Here is a 12,926-nt window from a genome sequence, read left to right on the forward strand (position 1 = left end):
AGATTTGTTTTACAGATTTATCTTTTAATGTTTATTTAAACAAATTTGATTTTGATTATGAGATGTTTGCTGTAAATTAAAAATCTGTGGGAAAAGCTTAGTCATTCCTTTTTTTTGTTTTTGTCTGTGTTGGGTCTTAGTTGGATCTAAGGATCTTTGTTGCGGTATGCAGGGTCTTTAGTCGTGGTGCATGGGCTGTCTAGTTGTGGCACGTGGGCTCAGTAGTTGTGGCGCGAGGGCTTAGTTGTCCTTCGGCATGTGGGATCTTAGTTCCCCGACCAGGGATCAAACCTGTGTCCCCTGCATTGGAAGGTGGATTCTTAACCACTGGACCACCAGGGATGTCCCAGTCATACTGTTTTGAATCTTGTGGGTAAACAGTCATTTTGTTGTTTATAGTAGTTTATGTGCATAGAAAAACACTCTTACTACTTCAGGTGCGTTAAACAAACATCTTTTTTTTTTTTTTTTGTGATACGCGGGCGTCTCACTGTTGTGGCCTCTCCCGTTGCGGAGCACAGGCTCCGGACGTGTAGGCTCAGCGGCCATGGCTCACGGGCCCAGCCGCTTCGTGGCACGTGGGATCTTCGCGGACCGGGGCACGAACCCATGTCCCCTGCATCGGCAGGCAGACTCTCAACCACTGCGCCACCAGGGAAGCCCAACAAACATGTTCTTAAAGTGGTGAATGGGTTATGCTAAGTGTCTGTGGGAAGTGTGAGGAAAGAGGGGGCGATATCTTTATGGCCTCTTCTACTTGGCTTTCAGCTACTGATGAAAGAAATACCCTCTATAATTCTCAAAAGGAGATCTTAGATATATTTTTTAAGTCCATGTGATTCTGACCATTTTAAGGAATCTGCTGACAGAGTGTCAAAGGATCCTCAAAATTTCATATTACCGAGTGGCCAAACACACTGTTTTGTATTTTGCTTTAAATTCATTGCTACCATAGTATCTGCCATATAGTAAGCATTATTAAATGTTTGTTTTGCATGATATTTATCAGAAAATTCCTCTCAAAACACACTGTTTTGTATTTTGCTTTAAATTCATTGCTACCATAGTATCTGCCATATAGTAAGCATTATTAAATGTTTGTTTTGCATGATATTTATCAGAAAATTCCTCTCAAAGCACATTTCTCTTTTTGATCTTAAGTTACATTAATGACAGAGTTGGGAGGGCTTCAGATAAAAGAGGGAACTTAAAATCTGCCTCTATTTATTTAAATGTACTTATTCATTTGTTAATTCAACAATTTATTGTTTGTGTCACTGGATACTGGGCTTACAAAGTTGAGAAAGATCTGGTCCCTGCCATCAAGGTTATAGTACAATATGATAAGCAATAGTAGAAGTACATACAGGGGGCCAAAGTGGCACAAAGTATGGGATGGGGTATCAGGAAATGGTTTCCAAAATAAGAGACTCAAGCTGGGTTTAGAAGGATGAATAAGAATTAGCAAAGCTGTGAAGGGGAAGAAGAGTATTCTGGGCAGTAAACATATATGAAGGCAGAGAGAGTGAAACATTTAAATATTCTGAAACACATTTTGGGTTCCCTTTCTCTTTGAATCAGTCCATTACTACTGACTGTTTGAGTCAGGCAGGTCCCGGTGGACCTCCTGGAGTGGAGGCTGAACCGTGGCAAACTCAGGCCTTGGCAGATGTGTGGATGTGCACTTGTAGTGGCTGTGGAACCTCGAGCTGAGAACAGGAGGCTCCTTTGGAGCATGAGCCTCCCACAGGGCGCTCTTGGGATGCCTGTCCTGGAATTACCCAGGGCAGTAACAAAGCTTTCTTTTCTTCTTTAAACCAAGCCAGCAGGATGGGATGTCTGCTAGCCTTTGTGTTTGGAGCCAACCAACAAATATACAGTGGCCAGCACAATGGCATTGTTGGGCTTCAGTGAAAACTAGGTCGGGGCCTAGGCCCTCCTCTGCAGAGGGCCCATCCAGAGAAGAGGTTTGACAAGCCACTGATTTGGCTATTTGGCATTGATGCTGGTTTCTGATGAGCTTCTGACTGACTTTTGGTATATAAGATTGTAGGCTCTCTTCCCGTTGTTTCTCTCAACACATCTATTTGGAATCTCTGAGTTGCCTCTGACGGTTTCTGATGAGCTTCTGACTTACTTTTGGTATATAAGATTGTAGGATCTCTTCCCGTTGTTTCTCTCAACACATCTATTTGGAATCTCTGAGTTGCCTCTGACTCTTTTTCCTCAGTTCTCATGTCTACCATTCAGTTGCTAAATCCTTTAGGTTCTACCTCTGCTTGTTCTAACTCTAGCCCACTTTTTCATACCTATGGTAGCATTCTAAGTCAGGCGTTTGGTCGTCTCTCATCTGGACTGATGCAGTACCCTTCAAACCTCCCTCTAGCTCCTCCTCTATCCTGCTACCACCATGGGCTTTCTGAAATGTAGTTTTGGTCCTGTATTAGTTTCCTAGGGCTGCCATAACAAAGCACCACAATGTGAGTGGCTTATAAAGACAGAAATTTATTCCCTCATAGTTCTGAAAGCTAGGAGTCTGAAATCAAAGTGTTGGCAGGGTCTTGCTTTCTCTGAAGGCTCTAGGGGAAGATCCTGCCTTGCTTCTTCCTAGTCTCTCTTGATGTTCCTTGGCTTACAGATGCATCACTCAAATCTTTGCCTCCATCGATACATGACATTCTCCTTGTATGTCTGTATCTCCTCTCCTCTTCTTGTTAAGATATTGGATTAAGGATCCACCTTACTCCAATAGGACCTCATCTTACTTGATTACATCTGCAAAGACCTTGTTTTCAAATAAGGTCACATTCACAGGTACCAGGGGTTAGGAATTGGGCCTATCTTTTTGGGAGACATAGTTCAACACACAATAGATTATATTATACCTTTACCTATAAACCTTTAGTGGTCCCCATGATCTGCTAAATTAGCTATAGATGTTTCATCTTGGTGTTCCAGAACTTCTACACTAACAATAAATATAATAATAATAGCAATAATAACAACATTGAGAACTTCCTTGGACATTGTTCTAAGCATTTTATACATTAGTTCATTAAATTTTCATAATTCTATGGATTAGGTTCTATTATTATTCCCATTTTATAGATGAATATTAAAGAGTAACCAACCCAGGGTCACACAACTAGTCAGAGGTGAGATTCAGTCCTAGGCAGTCTAACTCTGCAGTATGTGGGCTTCACCACTATAATTTACTGACCAGCTTTACTTTTTAGCTTTATCCCTTCTCCCCTACTTATACTTTACACAGGGAAAGAAAAACAAAAAGGAATGACTACTAATCTCTGCACTTTATCTTTGTGTTCCTTTCGCATAGAATGTCTTTTTTACTCCCAACCCTACATATGGGCTTCCAGGAAACAGAACTGAATCCTCAATGAGTGATTAGCCAGGCCTATGTGGGGGAAGGTATTCTAGGTAAAGGGACCAGCAATGTGCACAAACGTGCATGTAAGCAGGGGTCAGACCCTTATAAGCAGGAGTGAAAGACTGTGTGCCATGCTAAGGATTGTGGATTTTATCCTAAGAGTAATAGGGCATCAGTGAATAATTTTAACAAGGGAGTGGCTTCAGGTTGGTATTTTAGAAGGTTAATCTTGGCTGTATTAAGGAAAATGGATTGGAATGAGAGCTAAGTCTGTTCAAGATGTAAGAAGGGGAAAAGAAGACTAGTTAGAAAGCTAATGGCGTAACCAAGGGGAGGGATGATGATGATTAGATATTGATAGTGGGGAGAATGAGTTGTGTACTGTCAGCTAAGCACTGTGCTAGACATACTTTGTATACCGTATCTCTTTTAATTATTCCCTGCCTTTAATTAAATACCAAATCATATTGGTTCTACCTCCGAGATATCTCCAGGTATTAACCTCCTTTCCATTCTTGCTGCCATTGTCTTTCTCAGGCATTTGTTACTTCTCACCTGGATGATTCCAGTAGCCTTCTAACTGTTCTTCCAGCCTCAATTTTCTTTTTTCTTTTTTTTTTTTTTTTTGTGGCACGCAGGCCTCTCACTGTTGTGGCCTCTGCTGTTGGGGAGCACAGGCTCCGGACGCGCAGGCTCAGCGGCCATGGCTCACGGGCCCAGCCGCTCTGTGGCATGTGGGATCTTCCCGGACCGGGGCACGAACCCGTGTCCCCTGCATCGGCAGGTGGACTCCCAACCACTGCGCCACCAGGGAAGCCACCCAGCCTCAATTCTTGACCTTTCCATACAGTTTTTACATTACTGTTAGAATGATATTTCTGTGAAGCATGTCTGATCATTGTCCTGTATGAAAAAAAATTGTTAGTTGATTATATGTCATCTCTACTGGACTGTGAACTCGACTAGACTAGACTGTGAACTAAGGGCAGGGACTGGCCCCACTTAGTTTTATGTTTTTATGTAGTAGGTTTTCAGTGTTTGTGTAGGTGGATGGATAGAGAGATGAATGGGTCTACCTCAGGACAGCTGTGCTAATTAAGTGGCAGCAAATGATCTCTGTTAGTTGGATGGCAGCACATTTATCTGCCTTGGGTAAGTGCCTTAGCTCTAGGCTATTTGGGTAGATTCATCAAAAAGGTATAATAATTCTTACAGTTGATGTTTTCTTCAGAACCTCTCTGAATATGTCTTTGAACCACTGTTCATAGATGTTTGTTTGATTACAGATATCAGTATATTGATAATTCAAAGTTAAAAAAAAAAAAGGTAGCCGTTTGCCTTGTTCTTCTGACTGGTTATAATTGGGTGAGGTTATGATCAGAATCAGCAAGAATTGAGAACAGGAGCCCTGGGTGTAGTGAATGTTACTTCAGGGAGAGGTAAGTATTGCCTAGTCCTGCTCCAGAATATTCTTTGTATGGGCATGTTTATGTGTCTGTCTGTGTCTGAGTGGTACCATCAGAGCCTATAGGGTGTATGTGGGAAGAACCATACTCTCAGCCTAGACAACTCTTAACTATCTTTTTAGGATCCAACCCAGGTGTTACTTTTTCTGTGAAACTTTCTAAACTCCTCAGTATCTACTTTCATACCCAAGTATTTACCTCTGCTAAAGGGTTATTAGTATTACTTACTTACCTAGGTGTCTTTCATTGAACTTCTTTAAGGTGTAAACTGAGTGTTTACATACCTACATTTACTATGTGGATGGGACTCTTCCAATCACTGGGAGATATAATGTTGATGTAAATGGATAGGTTCTTAGTCTCATATGGGGGCGACAGGAATGGGAGGAGCGCTCAATAAATCTTTGTAGAAATAACCTGAATTGATGTTCCTTTTTATTTTTGGGCCACACCGTGAGGCTTGCGGGATCTTAGTTCCCCAGCGACCAGGGATTGAACCTGGGCCCATGGCAATGAAAGTGCCCCTGAACAGCAAGGGAATTCCCTGAATTGATATTCCTGAGTGGAGAATTAAGTGTCCACTTACCCGTCCCTTTGATGATTTTCTAGGGTGTTGGCATATGATTTCTTACATACATAGTAATATTGTTTAGTCACCAAACACACATTTGTTTACTGAGTGCCTTCCAAGAAAAGAGTCTTTAATGAAATCAAGTATCAAACACAAATGAAATGGCAGAAACGCTAACATTTTATTAGACCATGAAGAGGAGAGGTTTTGGTGTAGGTATATTTGGGGAACAGTCACTTAGAGGTATTGAAGTACCTTTAACACATTTGATTGGCTGATATTATAGTTTTCTGAACTTTAAAAGAACAACAATAAAAATTGTGAAATTTTCTCTCTCTAGTAGGTATTTAAATGTGTTGCCAGTGCCTTAGGTTGTTTTGTAGAGCTCCCAAGGGAGTGGTCTGGAAGAAAATGAAAGCAAAGCAGCTGTTATCCCCAACCCGGAAAGCTGAATGTGCTGGAACAGTTGTTCTTGCCTCTGCTTCCCACAGAGGGATTTGTTCAGAGAACACACCAGCTGAGTCTGCACAGGGAGTTGCTTATAGGGAAGTGGACGTTCCGACTAATGGGCACACAGTGTAGCAACTTAGAAATCTTCCTTCTTGGCAGATCTCAAACTTCCTTTCCTCATACATGCAAAGGTCTTGAGACATTGAGAAGTTGTGGTTTCTGAGGGCCCAGAGGCTTACCAGCTCCACCAAAGTATTCACCGAAGGCAGGCAAGAGAAGTGGGTTGTAACAATAAATTCCATTTGGTTTCCCTCTCTGGATCTGGTTTGTGCTTTTTCCATCTTGCCAGGAAAAGTCAGAGCCTACTAGCCAGTGTGGTTCCTCACCTTGTCTCGCCTCTCTCCTCTGCTCTCCACCCTGTGGCTTGGTCTGTGGATTTCTCAGGCTTTCAGAGACATGACTGGACAAGAGTAATAAACATGTGTTTCTCCGAACCAGAATCAAGAGTCCTGGCTTAGCCTGGCCCACAGAGAATGCACATACAGGCTTTTCACCAGTCTTTTCTGCCTGGCCCTCAGTAGGAAGCCTGAGTGGCTCCCAAAGTCAGGCCTTCCATGTCACACTGTCACCACGCCAAACAAGTGAACCACCACTTCTTCATATCTTTTTCACTCTCAGAGCCAAAGAAATTTGTCTGCATGTTTAGCTGTCAGCTTCATTGCCCCCATATAGCTTGGAATTTGCAAGTTCAATTTCTTTTTAGCAAATGAGCACCTCAGACGTAAACTGTGAACAGATTCAACTAGAGTGAGGAGACGAGGGCACTATGCTAATGCTGTCGTTATACCTCGTTTTGAGATTTCCAAAGCTGGATTATCAAGCAAGATGAAGCAGATCAACAGGTTTCCCTTTTGAGAAGTTTGGCGTATTTTTAGCCATTCTCTCTGCCTTGCCAAACCTGATCCACTTCATCCAAGGATCTGAAGTGCTGCATCGTGCTGCCCCCAACTGGTTCTTTTTGGTGCTATGTTACCACATCAGAAAATCTCATTATATGGAACTTATATTTTTTTCTTAGCACTTTCATGTATTCGTATTCGATTCTTATAATAACATTGTGAGTAATATGGATCATGGATTATCATACCTACTTTTTATGTGGGAAAACTGAAGGGTAGCCTTATTAGTTGATTTGTCCAAAGTAAAATGGCTGTTGAGGCAGACTTGGACTAAAATTCAGATTTAAAAATGTGTGTGTGTGTGTGTACATATATATATATATATACACACACACACATATATATATATTTTTTTTTTCTTTTTTTTGCGGTATGCGGGCCTCTCACTGTTGTGGCCTCTCCCGCTGTGGAGCACAGGCTCCGGATGCACAGGCTCAGCAGCCATGGCTCACGGGCCCAGCCACTCCGCGGCATGTGGGATCCTCCCGGACGGGGGCACGAACCCGTGTCCCCTGCATCAGCAGGCGGACTCTCAACCACTGCGCCACCAGGGAAGCCCTACATATATATTTATTTATTTGGTTGCACTGGGTCTTAGTTGTGGCAGGCGGGCTCCTTAGTTGTGGCTCCAGGTCTCCTCAGTTGTGGCTCGCAGGCTCCTTAGTTGCAGCTCACGGACTCCTTAGCTGTGGCATGCAAACTCTTAGTTGTGGCAGGCACGTGGGATATAGTTCCTTGACCAGGGATAGAACCTGGGCCCCCTGCATTGGGAGCGTGGAGTCTTATCCACTGCGCCACCAGGGAAGTCCCTAAAATTCAGATTTTTTGCCTTCTCTCCCATTAGGTTCCCTAGTCTTTTATAAATTCAATATCACCCCCACTCCAAAAAGGTATTAAGAGCTTAATTTTAGGCTTAGAGGAATTTTCCCCTTTTTCTCCCTTGGAAAGAGGAGGGAGATAATACATCATGTAAGGTTTGAATAAATTCATGAATTTAATTGGCAAAAAATTTTGAGCTCCTGTTCTGCATGAGGCTCTCTGTACCCAGACACCATGGCTCTCCAGTGTAATGTAGGGGTAGAGCATGAACTCTGGAGCCAGACTGCCTGAGTTGGAACCCTGGCTCTGCTGCTTAATAATTGGGTAACCTTGAGCAAGCTGCTTAACGTCTAAATGCCTTTTGTAAAATGAGAATAATAGTACACTTACCTTAGGGTTATATGAAGATTAAATGATGTAATTAATGGAAAGTTCTCAGAGTAGTGCCTGGCACAAAGCAAGTAACAAGTAAATAAATATTAGCTGCAGCTGCTGCTGCTATTTTTGTTATTATTATTTATTATCTCTATATAAATAGGCTTATTTGCTCTTAAAAAAAAAAGGCAAAGCAGCTCTTCATGGGTATGTAGGAATGACGAACACCCAAATTTCTTGAAAGAGTACATCTTCATGTCATTTCCCCTTAGCCTTATCTCCTACTCACAACTCAATTCACTTTGATCTTACTCTGGTCTTAACCACTTTACTGTAACTGCTCTGGCCATGGTTGCCAGTGACTTCTCAGTTGCAAATTCAGTAGACACTTTTCAGGCTCATCTTACTTGATCTATAGCATTTGATACTATTGGTCATTTCCTCTTTGGAATGTTTTCCTCCTTTGTCTTCTGTGGTGACATTCTTGCTTGCTTCTTCCTCCTCTGCCTGCTCCTTTAAATGCTACAGTTGCTTGGGATTCTGGTAATTTCCCACCTTACATGTTAACCCCTGGGCAGCTCCATACATTCCTTAGCCTCAGTGACTACTTCAGCTCATTGTCATTGCCTCCTAAATGTTAGTCTCTAGCCCAGGCTTTGCTCCTAAACTTCAAACTGACTCTCTATAGGACATCTCCACATGCCCTTAAACCCAACATGTCCGACTTGAACTCACTATCTTTTAACATTGCCTCTTCTAAAAATCTGCTCCTCTCCCTGTATTCTGGATATTTAATAATGGCACCCAGGGACCAGTAGCCTGCGATCAACCTAGGAGCTTTTCATTGCCCTTATCCCCCCATCCAGCATTCATCAAGTTTTTTTTGACTTTGCCATCTAAATCTTGAATCTTGCTCTATTCCAGTGCCTCAACTATTGCCTTAACTCAGGCATTCTTCTTTCACCAGGATTATCGCAATAATCTCCTAACCTATTTTCCCTTCTCCGTATTCTCCACTCTAATCCATCTATCATACCATTGCTAAAATAATCTTTTCTTTAAAAAACAAACATGAACATGTTGCTCTTTTGCTTTAAAAGGCTTCTTTTGTTCCTTATAGACAGGATAAAGTCCATATACCTTAGCAAAGCATATCAGCCTCACCCGTCTCTCCTCTCATGCACTCTGGCCATATTGAGTAAATTAGTTTCCTGAATACACCATGCTCTTCACCTATAACTTTACATATGCGGCTCCCTCTGTGTGGACTTTCTTTCCTGCTCCCCCAAGTCATCCTTTGGACTCCTTTATTTCCTTTGTGCAGCTTTCTCTGACATGCCTAGACTGAGTTAGTAACTTTATCCTCTGTGCTGCACAGTGCTGTCGTACCTGTACAAAGCCATCTTTTAGCATTTACTACATTATATTGTTTGTCTATATCCCTTAATAGATTGTGATCTTCTCAAAGGAAGGTGCAGCACCTACCATAGTGCCTGGATGCAGAATAAGCCCTCAGTAACTTCAAAAAAAAAATACAGTCTTTATCTTCTAGGTGTCTACTCTTTAGTGGTTTCACCACCATCCTAAGCATTCCTGACAAATGGTAGCTGGGTTTTCCTTCTGTTTTGCAGTATATCAACTCTGGAAACCTGGAACAGTTGCTAGACAGTAACCTGCATTTGCCCTGGACTGTGAGGGTGAAACTGGCTTATGACATAGCAGTGGGCCTCAGCTACCTTCACTTCAAAGGCATTTTCCATCGGGACCTCACATCTAAGGTACGAAGGCTTTACATGCACTACTCTTTGAGACACTGTCTTCCATTACGAAGAAAACTGTGTTAAGAAACCAGTCATTAATGTGCTTGAATATGATGGAGATCTCTTATAAATTCAACATTCAATCACAGAGGATACAACTTATTACTATGTACAGCTAGTCCTTAGAAAGCCAATCTCGGCTCACAGCGGATAGGTACCTTTCATTGCTGAGTCTGGCAACACATACATCTTGAGAACCTTCACTCTTGGCTTCAGGTCCTGAATGTGTGTTGCAGGAGTAGATGGCATGAGGACACTTAAGAGGTTCTTGCCCTATAGGAGTGACAGCAGTCAAGGCAATATGGGAGCCTGTCTCTTAGTATTCTGTCCCATGGCCTCCAGCAGGAGTTCTGTGATTTTTAGTCACTTGAGTGTAGGTTTTGAAAGCCATAATGTACTGACCCATTTTCTTTCTGTGTGATTGAGTTTCTGCCATCCTGCCAGTTCCTCTTTGGCGTCAGCTGGTCTCTGTAGTATTCTCTTGCTGTCCAAATTGCTGTGTGACCAGGTTAGAAAAGAGTTGCTTTTAGAGGAAGTTGGCCATACTACAAGGCAGACACCTCAGGGCCAAGTAGCACAGGACATCACGTGACAAGGCTTATATAAATAGTACTGTTTGATCATTGATATGGGAACTATAAATCATCTAATATAACTTCTGTCCAAGAGCTGATTTAAAGTCTTCTAGGGAGGTATTATAGAAGTTTTGTACCTGCCCAAGAATAGCTCTTATTTCATTCTGCACCCTCAACACAAACATATGCACACACACGCACATGCATACACATACTCCTACAGCTCTTCTGTCATGGATGAGGGGTATGGGAGCCTGTTATAAGAAAAAGTTTGCAAAGGGAACGAAAGCAGGCTGTGCTCTCAGAGCCAGTAAGGCCTAGAGCAGTGAGTCCCTGGCTACCTCACATTAGAATGGTTCTGGTGTTCCAAACAGCAGTACTGTCCCCAAGGGACCCTGGCCATTGGTTTGTGAGTACTACACAGAAAATAGCTTCGGGGAGGTGCTTGTAGGGCCCCTAGGTGTGGCAGGGCCATTTGTAGTCAGCTGCACTGTTACTAAAGGAGCAATAAGAGTGGCAGGTGGAATCTGGTGACCAGCTGAGACCTAGTTGTGAGGAGTCCTTTATCTTCATTGGTATAAGCAAGGGCTGGACAGTTGGACAGCTGGGACCTGGAAGGTGGTATCATTTCCTTTCATCAGACTTTTCTCCTTCCTTAGAACGTTTTAGAAACTCAAAACTTAGAAAACTGCACTTGTTCCAGGCAAATGGGTGGGGTTGTATCAACTTAGATACTGCCTTAAGTTGGTAGTATACTCTCACCTCAGGCATGCAACTAAAATCAAATTGCTGGGGCTTCCCTGGTGGCGCAGTGGTTAAGAATCCGCCTGCCAAGGCAGGGGACACAGGTTCGAGCCCTGGTCCGGAAAGATCCTACATGCCACGGAGCAACTAAGCCCGTGCGCCACAACTACTGAGCCTGCGCTCTAGAGCCCGTGAGCCACAACTACTGAGCCCTTGTGCCACAACTACTGAAGCCTGCGTGCCTAGAGCCCATGCTCTGCAACAAGAGAAGCCACCACAGTGAGAAGCCCACGCACCGCAACGAAGAGTAGCCCTAGCTCATTGCAACTAGAGAAAGCCTGCGTGCAGCAACGAAGAGCCAATGCAGCCAAAAATAAATTAATTAAATTAAAATAAAAAAAATATCAAATTGTTGCTTCCTACTCAGAGAGCATCATTTCTTCTAAGGTGGAGGGAGGTCATGACAAGTTATCTGTCAGTCACACAGATATTTCCTGTACACCTACATGAGTGTCTCTGGTGCCTGGTACCATGAATGAAGGGATATTTGAAATAGATAATTTCTGACCAGAGGTAGTCTTGTTGGAAAATAACTGAAAAATAGTTCATAGCATTTTATAATTGAGTGTTTAGCTATAGACTGTAGGTTTTCAGTCAAAGGAAAGATCACTAGGCTAGGTAGCTAGGCTTTCTGGAGGAAAGTCCTCCACTACCAATGAGTTCCTAAGAACTCATCATATTATCTTCAGTGCCCCCAAAACACCTTGTCCCATTGTGCTAGTGTCCAAGTGTGATTCTGTCTGGGATTGTCATAGTGTATGTATTGTAAAAATGACTAACCTTTTTGGAACTATAGGGTAAGACCACTATCCTTTGGTTTTCCTAATAGGGAGTGGGTATTCCCATGTCAGTTGGCTTGAGATGAGAAACTAGGAATTTAGGAGGAAGAACTCCCTGGTATCACTGGGCTGTACTTTCTTGGGTCTGAACTTTAGGGGATGGGGAGAACAAATGACTTTGCAACCTGGAGACAGGCTGGGAAGTACACTCTAGGGAATCTCAAGTTGAAGAAAAACTTCATTGCCCTTTTTATCATCTCTGAGCTTTTGGTAAAGTTTTGTCCAAATGTTTTATCTTCATAGTGTTGCAGAGATTAAGGAGAAGGTGGTGTGTCCCCACCTAGACCAGAGCAGCCCCATCCAGGAGACCTGTGTGATGGTGATGGTGACCATAAGAATGAGAAGCCCAAGGGAGAAGTCTAAAGGGACAGAGTAGGGCTTTGAAATTTCCAAATTATCTCCTTATTGTCAACCTTGGGTCTGAGTTTGATTTCTTTAAGGACAATAAAAGGTTTACTTATATTTTAGCATGTACACTTCCTATTATTTGATGGTTCTATTGTGTCCGTGTCCCCCACCAACACATGAGTTTCTCAAGTGCTGCTCATATTCACCTTTTTATTCCTAGCACCTAACATATAGAGCCTGTCAGAGTAGGGGCTTCCTGGCCCTCTTTCAGAGAATGTGCTTGATGGCACAGAGGCCAAAACATCTGCTTGAGAACTGAGACTTTGAGTCCCACACCCAGTTTTGTCCCACCTCTTTAAATGACCTCAGTGCTCTTGGGTCCTGAGTGTCCCCAGTCTATTGACCTCATAGGAGTGATCAGTCTGGGCTTTTCAGGCCAGAGCTAACAGGAAGGATTTAAAGTAGTAGGAGCGTGTTCCAGGTAGGTAAACCGGGATAGAGAGAAGCACATG

General features: G+C 42.8%; 1 protein-coding gene across 5 annotated transcripts in view; it reads left to right on the top strand.

Annotated features, from left to right (window-relative positions):
* TESK2 (testis associated actin remodelling kinase 2) overlaps positions 1-12,926 on the top strand; it is a 129,909-nt gene that overhangs the window by 106,411 nt on the left and 10,572 nt on the right. For 4 of the 5 annotated variants that reach the window (XM_033867459.2, XM_033867450.2, XM_033867455.1 and 1 more), the window contains one exon: positions 9,660-9,806. The exons of the other annotated variant lie outside the window; for it this stretch is intronic. In XM_033867459.2, coding sequence (XP_033723350.1) covers positions 9,660-9,806 — 147 coding nt within the window. The remainder of the gene's footprint in view (positions 1-9,659; positions 9,807-12,926) is intronic. 5 annotated transcript variants of the gene reach the window in all.

Source organism: Tursiops truncatus, chromosome 1 (assembly GCF_011762595.2).
Source record: "Tursiops truncatus isolate mTurTru1 chromosome 1, mTurTru1.mat.Y, whole genome shotgun sequence".
NCBI lineage: Eukaryota > Metazoa > Chordata > Mammalia > Artiodactyla > Delphinidae > Tursiops > Tursiops truncatus.